The sequence below is a fragment of the Pyxicephalus adspersus genome, chromosome 1 (assembly GCF_032062135.1).
Source record: "Pyxicephalus adspersus chromosome 1, UCB_Pads_2.0, whole genome shotgun sequence".
NCBI lineage: Eukaryota > Metazoa > Chordata > Amphibia > Anura > Pyxicephalidae > Pyxicephalus > Pyxicephalus adspersus.
This window is the reverse complement of record NC_092858.1, coordinates 116,327,452-116,349,257: the sequence shown is the minus strand read 5'-3', so window position 1 is coordinate 116,349,257 and position 21,806 is coordinate 116,327,452. Positions and strand designations below refer to the sequence as shown.

The following is a 21,806-nucleotide window of genomic DNA, read 5'->3' as shown; positions in this document are numbered from 1 at the left end:
TTTTTTTTTGTATCTTACAGGTTTAAACTTACATTTAAGGCCTGAAATTACCCTCTATCTAACACCCTACTAATTATATATTTTCTGAAAGCAGAAAACCGGAAAAATTGCATTCAAATCTTTGTTACCTGATGTTTGAACAACTGCTTTTTAAACCTGTATGTTCAAATATTTATTATTATTAATAATTATAATATTAATAAAAAGGATAGTGCCAATGTTGCCAAGATGTTGTGACATCACGATTTGGTTTAAAAAATTTTAGAGGGTGATTTTTTTTTCTTCCTTTTGTTTTTATATTCTTTGAGGATTTGTTAAAGGATACCATCTATACAGAATGGCGCCTCACCTTGTACTATCACACGTCCTTGGTAAATGTCTCTACCCTTTGAGTTTTCAGCTTCACATTCATAGGTCCCATCATCATCAAAACTGACACTTGGAATATGCAAAACGGGGTCTGATGCAAACCACTGGGGCGACTGTGAGGTATCAACTTTTCTCCACCTGATACGAGGCACAGGACTAGAGGGAAATGGAAAAGTAGACACAAATATAGGAACAGTTACATAAAAAGTAATGGCATTTATCAGATAATTATTAAACCTAACCAAAATTATATTACATGTACGTTATGCTAATTGTTAAGAAAAGCTCACTTAAGGGGTTTCCACCAGTTAACTGAATTATCTAAAGTAAATGTACCACCAGAACAATTTTTATGGTAAGGAGAAGTAAAGTCCCTCTAAAGTTTTTTATTTCCTTTCTGTGGGAGAAAATTTTCTTCAATTCCTACAAAGGAATATAAACATGAAGGAATAAAATTAGCTCTCTTAAAAGTCCAGAACAATTTTAACAATAAAACATTGTCTTTTCCTTCTGTTCCTGTGACAGCTAAAAAATGTTAGCATTACTATATTTTTATATACGAGAGACAATGGTCACAGCTGTGAGTTTGAATCTCCAAAGATGACACACAGGCAGCAATGAAATCCAGAAGTTTTCACCCTATCATATTATTAATATTACACAGTATTTATATATCGCCATCATATTAGTCCTGTCACTAATTGTCCCTCAAAGGGACTCACAATCTAATGTTCCTAACTCAGTCATATGTCTTTCATATAGACTAAGGGCAATTTTGTTTTAACCTAAATGCATGTTTTTGGGATGTGGGAAGAAAAACAGAGCGCCCGGAGGAAACCCCGAAAACACGGGGAGAACCTGCAAACTCCATGCAGATAGTGCCCTGGCCGAGATTCAAACTTGGGACCTAGCGCTGCAAAGGTCACCGTGCTGCCCATATTCTATGCAATTTTTGTGTTACCTTTGTATTTTCATGCCTTTACATACATAATAATTACTGTCCACAACTCCCTCCAAAACTGCCTCTAGAGGGTTGAAAGGTATCAAAGGTTTGCCTTAGACAATGTTACCTAATAAAAAATAATGCACATTGAATACTGCTGACAAGCTAAGCAGATATGACCCTACCTGTCCCCATTCTACACATGTAGACTGTTCACCTGGAATACAGACTGCCAAGCATCTTTCACTTAAGGCACACAGCCACCCTGGATCACCCATGCTTCACCCTTCATAGAAACTGATGAACATCCCCAATACATCAGCAAGAGACTAATTAAAACAATTATGACGAGCCCTACTTTCTAAAGTAACGGTCTCTGCTTCCTAAACTAATGGCCTCAAATACTGTGCAGCCTATAGACACTATAGAAGCAATGTAATGAAAATGAAAGAATAACCTAAATGCAGTATAAATATTATACTTGTCCAAGAATGACTTTTATATTATTTAATGTATACAATTAGGACCTACAATTTTAGGAGCTGCCTGGTATATGAAATTAATACAATATTATTTTTCTAACATGAAATGTGCAATATATTTTGTATATTATGTGGTTGGGTAAACCGAGTGTATATAATGTATATTATAGTACATAGATATTCTTGTGTCAGGGGTTAGTGTATAGTATACCTTACTCTCACCAATCATAAAGTGTAGCCACCTTGTGGCGTGGACTCTAGGGACTGCCTGTTTTTTCAGATACCAACACATGTACAATGGATTTTATTGCATGGTATGTACATTTTATTGATGACATGATAATAAAAGCATAGTAATATCCTAAATACTTCCACTAGCATGGTTTATTTTTTCAAAAGAACTTACTTTCCAAAAGCAAAGCACTCCAATGTCACTGATTGCTTTGCAAGGGTGTATGTCTCAACTGGGAAACGCACTTTAATACTTGGAGCATATAATCGTGGCTCTGCTACAAAACACAAAACATTACATTTGTTTTTAGCCCAGCATTATGACAAAGATTACTTATCTTAACAGACACCACATATCTAAACAACAAATATATGTATCTTGTGAAACATTAAAATTTTTATTTTATATTATATTTCATAATGTTCAATATAATGTAGAATGTACATTACACTAATTGGTTCTGGTACATTTATTATACATTACATTGCTGTAAAATAGCATGTCTTACATCATTTTTGTTGAACTTTCATGTTGGGTTTACAGATTGCAGATATATATGCACTACAATTTTATAATACATATGGAAAAGAAAATATAATTTATTTAAGTTTTGGTGATTCTAATTCCCTGATGGGGAGGGGTTTTAACCGCCACCCGCAAAACCAAAACAAAAACACAACTGATTCTAACATTACAATTAGAGTTGCCTTTGGACTCTTTAAACTACTGGGTCAAGAACTCTTTTCAAAATTTTACTGTTATTTGATCTGGTGATCAGGAAAGGTTTTGACTTGCAAATTGCTGATTTATGTGGTTCTTGCATGTTCCTTTTGGACTCTTCCAACCTTTGGCTCAGTTGTTTTCTTGTTCTTTCATCCAATTTCCTTTTAGGGTACAAGGGGATAGCAGACACAAATATTTTTGCTGTCTGGTAGTGAGAATTGACAAATGCAAACCAAAGTTTAGTCAGGCACATAGATAATTGGGAAGGGCGAATATCATTAATTTATTTGCAAACAAATATCAATCAAGAGTATCCTTGATTGGGTAAATACAAATGTTTCTTATCAAATCCAATCTCTAGTCTATCTAGTCTATTAAACATATCAAATAGTGTATTGCAATGTTATGATCAGTAACATTATCCCTGAAACAAAGCACAAAAACAAAAACAAACAATGTCTAATAATGTGAGCACCCTGTCTCTGATTGCAGTAGTCCTTGGTAACATGCCTTATTTCTCTCATAACATCTGTCTCTGGTAGCCTGACAATTCTTTAGGTCATTTACAACATGATCCATGTTGTGTACAAAATAAATACATGTGCTATGGAAAGCCTATAAACATTTTTTTGTATGTTTAAAATTTTATTATATATATAAATATATATATATATATATATATATATATATAAAAAAGATTGTAACATAGATATATGCAAATATATATAATCCATTGCACAAAAGAATATAGAGTGCAAAATATCAATAAAAACATATGTATTCAAATGTGTTGATATCAGCCAAAAATATATATGGTAATGGATATTGCAATACAAATTTCTAAAAATATTATCAGAAATCCACTAACCTCCTGGAATGATCAAAAGTGGAGTAAAAGTACTATAAACACTTTTGGTTGTAAAAGCAATATGACTGGTGGCAAGACAGGAATATTTTCCTTCATCTTCAACATCTGTGCGTGCGATATACAAATTTCCTGTCACTTGCGACACAAAGTGCCTACTGTCATTGGCCAAGAAATTAGGAAATTCATTCAACAGCCATCTGTAAGACAAACCTGCAAGAAACAAAACCCATATGTATATAACATTAAACAAAAACTGTAAAATTGTTAAATTAAAACAGTAAATTAAAACAATTTTGATTTATTTTACCTGAATCAACTATGTTAAAGAAGGCATAGCCAGGGAAATGTGGGATCTAAGAACTGCCTTTCCTATATTATCATATTTGTGAGTTTACTGTACACTTGTACACTCCTTTTCAGTATTACCATCTACATCATTTCAATTTCAATTGAATAATCTTTTTGACTAATATTCACTGCACCCTCCTACATGACATTATCAGTATGTACATATAAACTGACTTTTTACTTTAGATTCATTTCCAGTCTAATGAAATAAAACTTACTTTCAAATGATCTTGGTCAGCCATTTTTTTTGTACCTTGATCAGTTGTGCAGTGAATAGTAAATTGTGAGTTTTGTTACCCGCACCTTAGTAAATCTTCATTTTATCTTTGATTTAAGTTCAGGCACACATTGAAGAACAATATATTTGAAAAACAATTTTTTGAGGTAACCATGACTTAAAATGCTTTTTAGTTGTGGACACCTCAAGAGACTTTTGATTCGCAAAAGTCCAAAGGGGCCAATTGGCTAAATAGAATTGGAAGCATTTATCAAACAAAATTAGCACCAGAGGTTTGTACAAATCAATCTGTGTTGCCTTCGGGACAGTAATATTTTGTATTTACAATCTCTGTTACTGTAATCCTTGGCAGCAAACTGCGACAGATGTTCATTGCTCTGTGATTGATTTTTATTTACTAAAGGTGACTGAGATTTTCATTTTTAACAGATGAACAATTAAGGAGTGGTTAGGGTCAGGTTTATTGTGTCACAGAGCTGTGGTACGATAGCTGTGGGGATAATTTATGGCTCAGACTAAAAACTTGCAGTAAATGTGTAATACAACCTGTATTACTGTTCAGAATTGCCCTGCTATGCGACAGTTGAGAGTTAAAGTTGATAAAAGTCCCCAGCCAAAGTTCTGAAATTGTTCCTATGCAAGCTCTAGTTATAGACAATTGCTTTTGTGTTTAAAAGCCACAGAGCAAAAAAATGAAACTTTGGGACTTTTAAAGAAAAAAACAATGGTCTGTTCACTGCTGCCCCCATTCATTCTCCATGGGGCTGCTGCAGGGAAAAAAACTACTTGTAGCATCTCTCCCATGGCAGCAGTTTATTGGCATGTGAAAGTAGTAAACACACCTCATGGCCAGTCTGCTCAAAGCCTAATTCCAGGTTCACTCTGAGTCGGCTCCCTGTGGCTGGCACCTGGGACTCGAGCACTCGCATGTCAGTGCAGGCCATGCACATTTCACAGCTGATTGCACTCATTCATTTAAATTCATTCACTGCCAGTGAAAAATTGTATTTCATATTTACATAAAAAAGTTATTTTCTCCTCGTTGTAATAAGTGAAGAAGTAATGTACACAACAAATACATCTCTCCTAAAAAAATGTTTTTGTATAATATTTGTTTTATAATAATATGTTTTAATAATTTTGGTATAGGGAATACCTGGATAGTGCTGTGGAGGGTTACATGGCAACATAATTCCTTGTCCTTCTGTTATCTTCACCTGATCCCTCTCCTCTGGTGAAAATTCCTGCAAATCTGCAGAAAACAAATAATGTAGTTAAGCAAAGTGTAACATGCTAACAGAATAAAGCTGAACTCCTGTTAAAGCTATTATATATTAATCTGCCCCTCGTTTTTTATGTACAAAGGATTAAATGCTCAGTTAGCCCAGAATTATGTAATATAAAGAAAAACTAATCTTATTCCTTGTTCCCCCTCTCTTTTGCTCCTGATGTGGGGTCCCCCCCTTGACATCATCAAATATAATGGTGGGCTGCCGGTCCTATATTGTATGTGATTGCACTAGCAATGAAGCAAATACCCAACTGGCAAAGAGTAGCACGTTTGTGGGCCAAGAAAGTTGGAAATAGTAACCAAAATCAGGGTCGGATTTCTCACTAGACTACCTAGGCCATGAACTAAGGCACCATGGCCACTAGGGGCTGCCATTGCACCTGTCAAAATGACAGATGTCCTATTAACCAGAGCACAGCATCTCATGTTGCATCTTGTGCTGTGCCCAGGTTGCAGTTAGCACATTGACTACTAAATGTCACCAGAGCACACAATGGTGCAGTCAGTAGCCCAGGTGGATTCCCCAGACAAAGATAGTACTGCAATTGGTCAAAGGAAAGTGAATTGGTAGGGGTGCATGTGATGACAACGCACAGGAGAAGCATGCTTTCTAGTCTGTGCTGCCTTGAAGGTGCCCACAGCCTCAATACATCCCCAGCATACAGATGATAGTGCCCTGATCTCATTCTAGCTGTTCTGCAGATTATTCTTCCTCTGGTGTATCCCTATAGCCTGTCATTCAGAAGTACTGTCAGCATTTTCTCTTGCTCTTTTTTGGTCGTAGGCAGGTTTCTAGGCAGCCACTAGCACTACACAGTGTACATTGTTCTAGAATAAACAATCATCTACAGCAAAACCTGTAATAAGGTTATATGACAGGTGGTGTGACTTGGTGGGTACATGGCAACTAATGAAACTAAATGGAAGCACCAAAGAACTTCAGTGACTTATAGCTGAGCTCACCCGGTTTGAATAAATCTATGGCATGTAATGACACTTACTGTAACATGTGATAGGAAGTAGTGAGGCCAAAAATAAAAGGAGTCTGCACTCTTTGTGGTAATATAGCTCATTTTAAATGGCACCCAAAGGCACCAAGACAGTGTACCTGCAATGTCATGACCCATTTCCTTTTTTCAGTGGTGATGGGCTACAATAACCTGTTCTAGTAACATCTGTCTCAACTGCAACTCTCACTTTAGAGAAATTGCCTTTCACTTCTTGTTTCATGTATAGGACAGGAAATAAAGGATACCCTCCACAAAAAGGACAATTGAAGTAAAAAAAAACAGATGGCAGTTGTCTTTTCTACGCCTGACCCATAGGCTGTGCACTGCTATGGACGAACAACAACATAGTTGTAGGCAGCCTAGTTTACATGTGATGTGAAGCTATTACAACACCAGTGGATAATCGTCCATGTGAACAAGCCGTATGATCATGTGAGCCATTGTGCATTGTGGGTATTTCCTATATTTTCCCTTTGTCTATTATTTTGGCACTTTTAGTAAAAGTACTGTTTAATTTTTGTTTAAGTGTTGATTATTTTTTTGATGTGGTACAAATCCCATGGTGCATGCATCAGTGTCAAAGGCTGTTATTGGCCGGCGCCTGGCTCATTTGAGGCTTTAAGCCTAATATACGCCTCACATGTTTATATTTTTATCTCATAATAGTTCTGTTGTGACTACCCTCCAACTGCCAGGTAATAAATGCTGGCAGGTTAACCACCCCACACCTCAGAGAAAGTGTCATCTACTAGACTTGTATTGCAGAGGAAAAGGGGAACAGTCCGTTTTGTTCTATAACTGAGTGTAATTACGGATGACTGTTACCTATTGCACTGCACAATCATATGTAGCATGTCTTTCAAAATTGCTATATTAGGAAAGTCGAGGTAATATTATAAAAATGATAGTTATTAGTATAATGTCTACGCAAGCTGAGGCTTCAATTGCAATTTAATGCTTTGTTCTAGGTATTCTGCTTACATCCAAATCGCAGTGAGGCTTCATTGCTGAGCACGGTACCAAAGGAGTTAGAGGCAACACACTGATAGGTCCCCGCATGTTTAGACTGAGTAGGATTAGAGATGGCCAAGTTCCCTCCAATTAATCGGTAACTAGAGTTTTCAGCAAGGTTTAGATCAGTACCATTCAGCTTCCATCTGCAAACAGGATGAAAAAAGACTATGTCAATGACAGAGCATTTCTTTTTTGTTTAACAATTTGTGGTACTTTTCAGAAATATTTCCTAATGGGGTATTAATTACACATGGGTCTAGGAGATGCTCTATCAGAGAATGTTTTAGTGAATATCTCATTCACTGCTTTATAAAAGTATTTAGAGTATGTATAAAATGATGAACAGTAGTAGTGGTGTGATGTGCACTGTGGACTTTCAGCACAGATTCCCAGGTTTGAATCTTGGCTGGGACACCATCTGTATGACGTTTGTGTTTGTGTGGGCTTTGTACCAACATTTTGTTTTCATTCTGCATCACAAAAATGTAGTGGTAGATTACTTGGCTTCCGGGTGATAAATCATCTAAGATATGTTAGATTGTGAGCACTCGGAGGGCACTTAGTGAAATTGTGCTGTTAAATGTCAGCACTATATAAATGCATGATAATAATGACAGATAACTTAATCAATTTTTCAGTCTACATTATGTGTTACTTTTTCTCACTCACAATAGAATATAACAATACTTACCTGCTCATCAGTATAAATTATGCTGGGATATTCAATTAAATCATAAGTATATCTCTGTGTGGGGTGGGGGTGGAGAGGGAAGGAGTCTAGTCACCCATGGTGATCTATAAACCCTTAGGAAGTAATTGGTGGATATTTGTTGGTGACCACCCAGGATATGAGACGCTTGCTCCTTAGGGTGAAACACAAGCAGCAGTGGATGTCATCGTCCCACTAACTTCCGGTTTTGCAGCTTGACAATTGTCAGCAAAAGGGTGTTTCCAGATACACCTGGATGCTGGGACCGCACTATTTACCTTGGTAAGTACAATGATAGAGAATGAAATCGTTCAGACAATATCTATTACTAAACAAAAAAGAAGCTGTCACTGCATTGAGCTGGGTAATGTTCAGTGAAACTCAATGTATGGTAAAAAAACATGGGTGATTGGAAGCCATGATGCATGACCAGTTTAATGATAAGACAGATGCAACCTGATCCCAGTTTTAAAACAAAATTACCTTGGAGGCTCTGTTGAATTGTGAATTGAAATCAGCTTTGAGTGGGGTTAAGGGAAAAATCAGATGACTATTGATACTTTATGGTTTGTGGATTAATGTAATCACTGAGAGTCAGCTATTTATGTTGGATTATGTTTTTAAATGGATCATGAGGTTATAATTAGTTAAATTATGGGGTGATAGTCACTGTTATTGGAGGTAATGTTATAGTTTATGAATATTGGGTAGCACAATTGAATAATATTATATGAGAAAATTATGAGGTTATTGATTTTTAATAAATGTTTTTTAGGGGCATGATTAAATATATAGGTATGAATAGAATAGGTGTTTTTTCCTTTCACTCCCACTTATTAAAATGTGTGGCTTTTTTCAGTTGGATACCTGTAATATTACCTCCTGCAAAACAAAAGATATCTTTATCATTCATTTTGAATGATTGAGTAATTGGTGATTGTCGTTTGTCATCCCTAAAAACTAAAGTAAGTACATGTAGTTTTTGCTGATTTTTTGTTCATATTGCTGGGCATTACCAATCAATGTATGCAGTGATATACATATAAAATATATTTTTGTTTGTTAAGAATTGTGCTGAGATTGTTTTTCTGATGAAGCTATATAATAGGCGAAATGTGTCACGAAGCCTGTTCATTTGTGCCTTCTGTTTCAACTCTAAATGACTGCACTCAATGCAGGGGCAGTCATAGGGAGATGCTGAGTGTGCCACTGTCTAAGGGTCCTGGAACATCTTCAGCCAACAAGGGCAATAGGGGCCTTAAGCCAGTTTAGCAGTAGAACCTTAGTTAGTTCTGCACAGGGGCCCACTGTTGGTTATGTCTGCCATTGACTCCAGGGCTGGGTCTTTGGAAGGATGAAGTGGGCAGATTTCCAGGACCCCAATTGACAGAATAGCAGTGTGAGAAAGGGTTGGAATGCTGTGCAGATTAATTATTTCCAAAACTCAGTCCCTATTCCACAGCAGGCAGGAATAGCAAAGTGTATGTGTGTATGCAGTGGATGGATGTGTATATAATGTGTGTTTGTATGCAGCATATGTTTGAAGTATAAGTGGGCAGTTTAAATTTATTGGGGTACTGATGTGTTCAAATAAAAAAGGGTTGGTGGTAAAATAAAGCACAGGGGTGTGGTGTGAGACATTATAACAGTTATGGATATGAATTACAGTACATATGTACATTTTATTTATGTATTTCAGTACATATTATAGCTAAACTATGGTTGCAATATTTATTCTTCAGTTAGGGATCTACAGAGGGTTCCTTCTCCTCTTCTTGGCCTTCTTAATGACCAAAATCCATATTATAAAGCAAAAGTCTCCACTATCTCCTCCTCCTCCAAGGATCTCCCTTCTCCAATCAAACTATTTCCTTTGATGATTGTTCTTCTCATAAAATACTTCATACAATTATAATTAAGAAGTTGCCCATAGACCTAAGATCCCCTCCAGGGTGTTGATATTAATCATGCCAGCAGTTATCCTAAGAAATTATTAATTTAATTATGTAAATGTGGTAATCCTCCCCAGAGGGATTTCTCTGATCAAAAATAAAAAACCTCTGAAATGCAGATTAGCGGTAAAGCCTATGGTTTTAGTTGGTATGGTACTTACAGAAATACTCATCCTTAATTCTCATACAGTTAGCTGTATTATGAATATTAGCTCAGAGGGTGATTGGTTACAACTAAATTATGCTGCAAGGTTGGGGTAGACCACTATCCTCTTTATTGCCCTAGTGGGTTGGTGGTTGCTTATAATGTACATGTGTCATTGCTCAAAAAATGGAAGCTTTAGGCTGCTGAAAATTCGGGAAAAAAATCAAAGCTCATGTGCATCTTATTCTAAAACATTTTCCTTTACTTTCGAAGAGAATGGTAGGGGGTGGAACCTCTTTCTCTCAATTCCCGTTGTAACCATGCTGGCAAAAAACCTGAGCCAAGTTCTAACTATTCCTGTTTAGTCAAAATGTATAATTCCAAAAATTACAAAAACAACTTCACCGTTAACAAAGTTGGCCCTTAAAAAAATTCCCCCATCCTACTATATGCAAATCACCTGGGATTATACTTACCAATTGCATGATCTTTTCTCCATCAAGATTTTGGCTTTTCCATTATTTGTGTGTATACTCAATTCATTAACCTGCTTGGCGGTTCATTTCTGTCCAGATTTATAAAGCGGTACATTGTTTTTTACAGTATAATATATTAATATGGGTATAATAAAGTTTGAAACACAAAATCATGTCAAAATAATAAATGAAATAAATTAAAGCAATTTTTTTTTTAATTAAAAAAAAATATATTATACTCATATTATTATATTATACTGTAAAATAAATGTTCATGAAAGACATTGTACTGCTTTTACACATATAAATTCACTGAATTGCATTCAATACAATTATTTTGTATTGAATGCAATACAAATAGATTTGAATTCCCTGCCATGCCCCGAACAGAACGTCCGCATGCACCAACGTCACGGGGAACTCCCAGTGACTCATCAAATGCGGAGGACGTGGGCCGGAGGAGGAAAAAAGAAGAGGATCACAAAGGATGATGCCGGCGGATCAGGTAAGACTGTATTAACTATTGTTTTACATTGGTTTAGCTACCCCGAGTGTGACTCGGGGTTACTGCTCTTAGCAACTTTTTTTACCCCAAGTCACACTCTGGGTTACCGCTCGGGGGGGTTATTATGGGTCAGCCATTCTCCTATTGGCTTCCAGAAGTCCACTAAAACACAGCTTGGCTCAAAGGAATTAAAGATGACAACTGACCTATTTATATTTGCCTTTCAAGGTTCCTTGATCGGTCGTTAATGGTTTGATAATTATTGCACGTGTGTACGTAGCCTAAGTCCTAATGAATAAAAGAACTGATATCGAATGAATGAAAGGTTAGGACAGTAAGTGTTGTCACTCTAGGACAAGAAGTGTGTTACTGACAGGATTACCATGTGAATATAAACAAACAAGCTTTTCTAAAAATAAATGTATACTACTAGCACATCTAAGGACAAGCAGGCCGCAATATAGATAAATAATTCTTGGATTTAGATGGACTTCAGGGGTTAATGAGTCTAAAAAATGCCTCATAACCAACATAGTGATGACGACCATGCAGGTTTCTGAAAACTAGTATTTTCAAGAAACAGGGCTGACAGGCAGGGTGAAGGCAGTGAAAACGCTATGATGTAACAGGAAGTGAGCAAGGCTGAGGTAGCCATGGGCAAACAGCCATTGACTGGAGAGGGATTTGTTGGACACACTGGATCATTATTCTTTCTGAATTTACTTTTACAGTCGAATGTTTGACATTTGATATTGGTGTGGTAAATTCAATTGGTTGTGAAATGAAGAAAGAAAAGCTGGGGTTTTAAGGCAAAAATACAACTGTACTGATGTGAATTTCAGAAAGGCAAATAACAATATTGCAAAATTTGTAGTATATGGTCATGCCCATTTAATTATCATAGGACATATGGACCAATAACTATACATTGAGAATCCCTGACTAGGTAAGGCTAATTAAAGGTAAGTATTGTATGTCTCTTTTCCGACGAGTTTCGCCTAGCGGCTTCCTAAGGGTATCCCATGAGACCGGTGTTACCCAGTGTAGTAAGTAATATCATTGATATTTGATGTCCATGTTGATAAGAAAGAGAGGTAGAAGGTATCCACGCGTTTCCATAAATGGTAAAAGAAAGTAAGTCTGCAGCGTTGGTAGCTCTCTGATGGCAGCAGGGGCCAGCAGTTAGGGATACATTGCATACATACTCTTAAAAAAATACCTGTAGTTAGCAGGGGGGATCGCCCGAGCACGGCAGGAGAGAGATACTTGCTCTTCAGCTGAACCTTCTGGAAACAATGTGTTCTGGGGTTGCTCCTCAAATACTGGACCATATCCTCCAGTAGGTCCTTTGGTAGATTGTAAGGCTGAAAGAGAAAATTCTAGTCAAAATTTAAACTAGTTCATGTAAATGGTATTTTAATTATGACCAAAGGTTATCAAAATGACTTATCAGATCATACCAACTTGTTTGAGAATACATACAGAGTTTTTGTGTTTTGATTATTGTGTTTTTCACATCCTTGTGGCAGGTTCCTCTTTTTTGTCTTGCATACATGCTCACCTTCAGGAAAAATTGTATACTGAAGACAAAAACCCCCATATTTATAGTATTTTTTTCTCATACCAATATTGTAATCTGATTTCTGCATAGCCAACAGAAGCTCTAGGATGGGTGCAATAGGATTCGTTGTTACACAACCATGTATGCATCCAATGGGATTGATTTACTAAAATAGGTTTGGTGTGTTAGCTTAACAAAGTGAATTGCATTTATTCGTATCCCTTGCTTTAGAGAGCCTTTTTTGGCAATAGTATCTGATGCTTTTTTTGTGCTATTTGGATTGAGTGGGATGGGAGAAAGATTGACACTAAAACTAAAATATAAAATAATAACGTCTTGTAGATTGCATAGAAAGCTTTGTCAGCATCATTACAAAGAGTTTTAGAGGTTGCAGGGGCAATAATGAATGAGTTTCTAACATGTGGACTGGGAAGGCTTTGCAGACTCCCTAGGTCAGTGTTTCTCATGGAAAATCTCCAAGTATTTAACATGGGAAACCCCTCAAAATAACTTTTAGGTCTACAAGGAACACCTGCCATAATTGTGTGTGTTAGGTTATTGTACCTGTATCACAATGTACATTGTTCACTGTATATGGATTTTTTCTAATTTTAATTATTTTATTTGGAAGTTTTTTGGAAGTTCATGAGTTAACTCCTCAGACTCCTTTGCCTTCATTTACTGCCACTCTAAGGATTTGTTCAGAAAGGAGGTGGGAACAGTGGTTATCAGACAGTTCCTGATGATTGGCACCTTGTTTGCTACTGAACCACTCACTACTGTCCTTAGTCTTTCTTTAGAGGTAACCACTGGTAACATGATAAACGTAGGCCACCCAAGTAACTTGTACTTTTAGAAGACCAGTTCTGAATTTCATTAGAGACTGCAGCAGCCAGAGCGGTGAAAAAAGTAAAACAAGAGCCAGAAGATAAATTTTATTATAAGCTAATGCAGCCTGTGCTTGTTTTTTTGCCTTTTGACTGCCCTGCCACAATAATTGTGGTTGTGGCAGCAGAGTTGTTAAAGGTATCCATTTGCAGCCCTTTTTTACAGTTTAATCCAAAATAGAATAGCATAATAATAAAAAATAGCTATCCAGTAATGAAGTGGTGGAATTTTCAAAATGATGGAAAATTAAATTATTTAAAATCAAAAGAAAAAAGTGGAAAAGGTATTTAAAGTTAGAATAGAAGAAGTTGTTACTTACCAGCGAAGGGCAAGAGAAGGGAACACAGGAAGAAAGCAGAATAATGCAGCATGGTGATTCTGCACAAACAGAGCAAAGATAGGTCAGTTTATAAAAGAGAAATGAAGAAAAAGCACATTTGATTAAAAAAAATGTATTTTTTATTTAAAAAAGAATGCACGCTTTATAGTAAACAAACAGCTTGAAATGATAACTGGTTGGTGCTGTGTGGAACGCATGGAAACATAACACAAAATTACAAGCACTCCAAAATACAGGAATCTTGCTTTATTATAAAAACACTCAAACAACATGTTAAAAAGTCATTGTTTCAGGTCTGTGCTGGGAACCTTTGTCACTTTGTTGCCTTGAGGAAAAACCCACATTGTCCTGAAATTTTGGCTTTTTAATATGTTATGACATTGCTTTTATAAAAAGGCAAGAATTGTGTAAACTGAAGTGCTGTTGTTGTTGTTTCCATATGACCCCCAGTACAGGCCCCCAATGAAGAGCTCTGTGATAGACCCTCAAAGCAGCCTATTATCTATCTGTTTCTGCATTTCTGGCTTCTTGCAGGCACTGTTGCCTCTCCTTGTGCCTTTTATCCCTTAACCTGCATTAAATCAGACAAGAAACTCTCTAAGTTCCCAATGATTGGCTGGTTTGCAGCTGGTTTAAAAGGAGGAAGGTCATCACATGATCAGAAGCAATGAAGAGATATGCCTACTGCACTCTCCTCTCATATACTGGTATCAGGTGCAGAAATGAACATTCTTTACGCAGGTGTATCGGGTTTCTGTTAGGTCAGAATGTAAATGCTGTCTACTTCTCCAACTTAGTATTAAGCAATACTGCTGTAGACATCTCCAACATAGTATTAAGCAATATGGTACAGCCCCCGGGACTGGACAGCACATATTTTAAGTTATAAATACAAGTAAAATAAGTGAGCATAGGTAGTGGGGTTATTAAAATTGAGTTCCTCAAATGTTTAGTTAGTGTTTATATCTCATCCAGAACTATGCATTGCAATTTTGTGCATTGTACTAAAATAGTAACCCAGGGCACTTTGAAATGACAGAAAAATACACCTCATCATTCCCTAAGCCCAAATAATTAAATCCATTATGTCATGAAAAGCAACCGAGGAAACAGCTTTTGCTATTAGGTGCTCCATAAAGGCCACTAAGAGTTACATTTATACTACAAATTGAACTTTCATATTAAAGTAATTTACCATATACAGTAGTTGTGCTAAGATAACCTAAGATAACCTCTAATTTCTTTTTGATTCATGAAAATGGCTGTCAGTAGTGTTAGGTACTGCTGTAAGAATACATTTTTTCCTATTTGTGAAAGAAGTATGATAATAAAAATGCTATTCTCATTGTGAGGAACATAAAAGGGGAAAATATTAAAGGACTGTCTACTAATAGATAAAAAAACATTGCAAGTCTGGCTACACACCTTGTGATGGTAAGAAAGTCTGACAAACCCCTAACTGTCTGGGAAGAATGGGGAATTGGGGCTGATCTTCTGAAAGAAGGAGAGCAAAGTTGGAAGGTATAAAATGCATAAAAACCTTTTAGCATTACTGTAAGCATCTATTACACTGGGAAATAATTTAAACACATTTTTTGTTGTCTTTAATTTTTAAGCTTATTTACACTAAAATAGGTATGCTGATTCTGAAAGTGCAGTTTTCTTCTATCATGTCAAGTTTTTCTCTACTGCTTATATTAATGCGATTACTGTGGAATGGATTTTTAAAGGCTATTCATTTGCATGCAATACAGTGTGGTCAGAGGTTGTTCGCTGCTCTGGGTAATGAATAAGCAAAATTTATTTTTCTATTTACACACGTATTTCCTTTCTTTCAGATAATGTCTGGCTCTGCTGTTTCTCGTCGTAAGTGACTAAACAACTCTGATTCATTTTGTTATATCTGTGGCAGTGTCACCATTCCCAGTCAAAGGGCGAATATCAGCACATTTGTAGAGCAAGCCTATTTGGCATATTTCAAAGTTAAACTTGGTGATCAAGATAAGTCTTAGGCCCCTCATAAGGTGTGCAAACAGCATGTTGAGGGTTTATGGATGTGGACAAAGGGAACATGTGATAAGGTGCAGTTTGGTATACCTATGGTTTGGCGAGAGCCAGGAGATCATTTCAGTGACTGTTACTTTTGTATAGAGAAAACTTCAGGACAAAACAAGAAAAATAAATGTAACATAGAGTATCCTAGTCTATCATCGGCTATACGCCAAGTGGCTCATTCAGATGAAATCCAAGTGCTGGTTTCGTTACACTACCCTCTCTTAAAGAACATGATTATGGTGATGAACTAGGTGACAGCAATGATGAAAAGTTTGAAATTGAAGAGGACTCTGTTCATATGGGATTTGATCAGCATGATTTGATTGATTTGGCACGTGATTTGGGACCATCAGAACTCCTAACATCAAGAGTGCGAGAGAAAAACTTACTTGAAAAAGGAACAAGAGAAATTGCATTTCTGCAATACTTTGGAACTGACAGTGGCTTTGTGTATTGCCATAACATACTTGGTTTAATGGAGGAGTTGGGAATTCCAATCTATAACTCAACTGAATGGCGACTATTCATTTATAGCTCCAAGCAAGGCTTAAAGTGTGTCCTCCTTCACAATGGCAATATTTTTGGGTCAGTCCCAATTGGCCATTCAGTTTCTCTTTGTGAAGAATATTCTGACATAAAAAGAGTCATTGAGTTTTTGCAATATCACCAACACAATTTGGTCATCTGTGTTAACCTTTAAATGGTATGCTTTCTTCTTGGTCAGCAACACAGATACACTAAGTATCCCTGTTATCTGTGCATGTGGGACAGCAGAGCTCGTGAGAGGCATTTGGTGGAAAGGAATTGGCCTCCAAGATCTGCCCTAAAACCAGGTAATCCAAACATTCTACATGAGCCACTTGTTGATAGAAATAATATTATATTCCCGCCTCTGCACATGAAATTGGGTCTGATGAAGCAGTTCAATAAAGCTTTGCCAACTGAAGGAGACTGTTTCAAGTACCTCATTTGGGCATTTCCAATCCTGTCATTTGAAAAAATAAAGGCCGGTGTGTTTGATGGTCCACAAATTCGGTAGCTCATCAAAGACATCAGGACAATGTCAGAAGTTGAAAAGAACGCTTGGTTATCATTCAAAGCCATTCTCAAGGACTTTCTTGGAAACACACGAGCAAATAATTACAATGAAATTGTCCAGAAACTTTTGGAGAGCTACAAAATGCTTGGTTGCAATATGAACATCAAGGTGCATTTTCTGCATAGCCATCTTTCTAATTTCCCATGCAGTCAGTGATGAGCAAGGTGAGGGATTCCACCAAGATTTGAGGGTCATGGAAGGACGGTTTTAGGATAGATGAGATGTACATATGATGGCTGACTATTGTTGGAGCACCCGGCGGTATTGTCCTAATACTGAACACTCCAGGAAAAGCTATAGGCGTAAGTTTTTACCTTAACTGCTTACCCGATTCGTTTTTAAATGTTTTACTGTAAAAAAAAAATGTCATAGAGTAACAATAAACCCTTTGTATGAACATAAATAAACAGTACATTCAAGTTAATATTTCATTATTTTTCATTGAATGTAAAATTTGTATGGAGGGTACCCTGTATCGTAAAAACTGGATGTGATAGCAAACTGGGGTCATTTCTGATTTCACCACCCAAAAATTAGTCAAAAGCAAGTGTAAGATCTAACTCAACAAAAAATGCGTTCCCCAGTGTTATGTATATTGTGGATGAGTACAGTTTAAAGGAAAGCCCCCCTGATGTGAAATGAACAGTTATCTTGTACTGAACTTGACTATACATGATTTTTTCTAACCGTGTGTAAAGAATAGGCCTTAAAAATCGTCTACAAAAGTAGATTAGATTTAATTGACAAACTGAGCTTGGTCTCTTTGATACATTTTTTAAAATGTTCAATCATTTACAGGGAAGTACATTGCAATTAGTGCTACACAGCCTACTTTATTCTATCAATTTATTATGTATGGCATGTTCACATACATAATTGGTCAATTGGTTTCCCGGTGTTCAGGGTTACTTCAATTTTTATCTCTGAAAAAGGTGACTTTTACAGAGTATGTAAGCTGTAAACAGAAGAGTCTTTTCACCTTGAGGAAAGACAAAAAAAGCATATTTTGTAATGTGCAAGCCTGGAATAAATTTTGTTGGATCTCACTTCTACGTCTTAGTAAGTTGACACTGCATGTTCTGCAGATGTGGTGTAGTCAGCAAGTTGCAATATTCTCTGAACAAAATGGGTCATAAGAGGTATGTCTTCACAGAAAGATATGCAAATCAAAAAGTGTTTGCTGTGGCAATTAAATAGATATGCATATAAGGGGTTATTAACTTCAAATAATGTAAATATGTATGAATTAGATATGTATGTGTGTGGGACTGGCCGTTTTTAACCTTTTGTTTCAGTTTAATAGCTTTGTTCACACTTAAGAGGGTTATTGTTAGGAACACTTATCAGGCCAATGCAGTATCACACCCTGTTTTTTTTGTCACTTGCAGCAGGAAGGAGAATAACAAATAGGAGCACTGAGTGGGACCAGCGAGGCTATAAAGTCCCAGCAGCCAATGGCAGCGCAGGATTGAGCCAGGGACTAATCTGCTCCTAAATTCTTCTTCAGCTGTGCACAACCTTAGAGTGTATGCTGGGGATGCCAAGAAAGTGCATCTCAAGCTGCACAGCTAAAGGGAAGCAAGATATGCTCCTAAATCCTCATTTTCCTTGCTGCTGCAAGTGACAGAATAAACTGGGTTCAATACTGCGGCGGTGCACAGCATGAGATTGCTGGCCTGATAAGTGTCTCCTGACAGTTATATAATGTGAATACATTTATTTTGTGGGTCACCTTGAGGTGAGTTAAGCCTTATCACAACAATTTCTCCCTTTTTACCTTTGACATTCCTATAAGTGCACTGACTTCCACATGTATTCTATCTTTCTAGCTAGCACGCATGTCTAAAAAGCTACATGAGCATAGACTAAACTGCATATATGTGTATTTTCAGTATTTTATAGTGTATTTAAAGTTTTAGCCCACCCTGACACCTGGTAGAGTTAACATCAACCTACAAAGTTTCCTAAATCACAACTTTCCTTAAAACAGAAAAAAGATGGTTGTTCCGATTTTGAACATCACAGGATACTTGTGCAAACGTCTATAAAATGTATATTTTACAACAATTATAACAGTTTGCTCAATATAACAGCTAGAGCCCTAAAATTAAATAAATTGTACAGATTTAATGGCATTTAATAAGACCAATAAATTGTAGGAAAGGTTTTTGAAGAGGAGATATCCATAATTGATATAATATGCATATGAGTATGCTAATACTTAGACATGACAGAATTTATTTCAAAAGAAAAAGCAAACTGCTCAAACCGAGGGGAAGAAAAGCTTGTGTTTTCAAGGAGAAGTAGTGTAGGATTTAACAGGATTATGGAGATCATTAAGAAATACTTACTCATATTACATCAGCATCCTGACATTAATGAGATTTTAAAACTAGGAGTCTATTTTGTGATATTGCATTTACAGGCAGAAGAGTCAGGAAAGCATAACTGTTTAAGGACAAGATGGACATGTGGCTTGCACGGAGGGGGTGTGAGCCCTGAGAAGGGCCAAGGTCCAGAGTCTAAGCAGTAACCAGGTTTTCTCCAGAGCCACCGGCAGGTTGCGGGACTTGGGCACACCAAGGTGGGCAAAGCACCGTACCAAATCACTAAGCAGAAGTATAGTCAAGGAAAGATGGGGTCGAGACAGGCAGCAACAGAGGTCAGGTCACACTCCAGGGGTCAATAGCCAGGGATCCAGGCGACAGACATCAATGACACAAGGGCCACTGCGGGCACAGGGCACACTGGAGACACTGGAAACAGCAGGAGGTACAGATGATGCAGGGAAATCCACAGGCAGACAGGAACACAGGAACAGCAGAGGGAAGTTGGCTGGGAACCAACAAACTGGACAATGAAGGGTTATCACAGAAGCTGGACACAGGAAACACTGGATTAAGCAGCAGGTGTACAGGAACTAGTTCACAGAACCAAGGAGCTCAGCACTAGTAAGACTTGTTGCACGAACAGAAAGTGCAGTCTGAGGCATGCCCAGCTTCAGGACTGCAAGCATGCGCAGGAGAGGGATGGCTGCACTTTAGTGAGGAAGAGGTAAGTGTGAAACTTATAAAATCGGTCAATTAGTGAATTGTAATACTAGGTATGTAGTTATTGTCATCACTTCCTAGATGTATAACATAGAATATGTGGAAAAGAAAACAATAACGTTTTGCAAAAGGCTCAGAGGACATCCAACAGTAATTAGGTCAGTAAAAAATCAATGTGACTAATCATTTTGTTCTCAAATGTAATACACAGATAAGTTATTTCAAAATACAAATTGAGGAAAAAGTGAATCATTCTGCATCATCATGTAGACATGTCATGTAGACGGAAAGTGTTTTAAATCTTTACATTAAAAACTTGCAATGCATTGAATTTTGAATGAAAGAAAATGTTTCTTAAAATTATGAATAATTACTATGTGAGACTCCCAAGTATGATATTGGTGAATGTTGAGATCTTTTTTGTGTTTGAAAAGACATACGTAGAGGATTTAGACATAAATGGGATAAATCATCAAAACAGCAACATCTGGATTAGATATATATTGTATATATTATATAAATAGGATGTACAGTTAATTGTACATTGTGAGGGACACTCCATCTGTCAGTCATTTACACAGTTGGTGTTAAAGTTCATTGACAACAGATATATGCTTCTTCATGACAGTACAATTGGAAAATAACTGAACACGTATAGCTTTTTTAAAGGGTTAGGGAGAAAGGCTCCTCTGTCTCAAAAGAACATGGCAGCATGGTTTAGATTTGCAAAGTTTTATCCAAACAAACCACAGAGCCCTGGAACCATGTCCTTTAGACAGAAGTGGAGATGTTGGCTATAATGCACATTGTTATGTTTAATGAAAACCAAACACAGCATATCAGCACGAACACCTCTCAAAGCAACTGTCAAGCATGATGATGGAGAGGTGATGATATGGGCATGTTTTTCATTCATGGGACCTGGGCAACTTGAAGTCATTGAGTCGATTTTAAATTCCACTGTATACCAAAGTATTCTATAGTCAAATGTGCAAGAGCTAAATTTTAACTGGGTCATGCAATAGGACAATGATCCCAAACACACAAGCAAATAGACAACAGATTGGTAATAAGGAAAAAAAATCAAGATGTTGTAATGGCCCAGTTAAAGTCTAGACCTGAGCCCAAACAAAATAATCTGGTGGCACCTTCAGAAAGCTTGTAAAGAATAGTGGGCAAAAGAAAGTCATAAAGAAAATGATTCCATAAATGTTGCTAGAGGTGGTTCTACGAGCTATTGAATTATGCGGGGTAGCTAGTTTGTCACACGGCTTCTTCATTTTGGCTTCATTTTTGTTAAATAAATAATGACACAGTGGAATCTGTTATGTGGTCCTGCTAAATTCTGATTTATTTTATGGTGGTAGGGTTCTTCCTTTTATTTCAGTTAAGGGAGGTGAGGCTTTTTGGCTCTTCAGTCCTTTAATGTGATAAGAATCATCCAGGTTTCTCTCTGAATACATCATCTCATTCTCGAAGTCGATTACCTTGTTTGTGGTTCTAGATGG

General features: G+C 36.9%; 1 protein-coding gene across 1 annotated transcript in view; it reads right to left on the bottom strand.

Annotated features, from left to right (window-relative positions):
- Positions 1-21,806, bottom strand: part of CNTN2 (contactin 2) — a 63,535-nt gene that overhangs the window by 27,317 nt on the left and 14,412 nt on the right. The window contains exons 2-8 of the mRNA XM_072424900.1: positions 14,074-14,132; positions 12,525-12,669; positions 7,486-7,661; positions 5,360-5,455; positions 3,618-3,827; positions 2,201-2,303; positions 350-525 (exon numbers count right to left, since the gene is read on the bottom strand). Coding sequence (XP_072281001.1) covers positions 350-525; positions 2,201-2,303; positions 3,618-3,827; positions 5,360-5,455; positions 7,486-7,661; positions 12,525-12,669; positions 14,074-14,125 — 958 coding nt within the window. The 5' untranslated portion in view covers positions 14,126-14,132. The remainder of the gene's footprint in view (positions 1-349; positions 526-2,200; positions 2,304-3,617; positions 3,828-5,359; positions 5,456-7,485; positions 7,662-12,524; positions 12,670-14,073; positions 14,133-21,806) is intronic.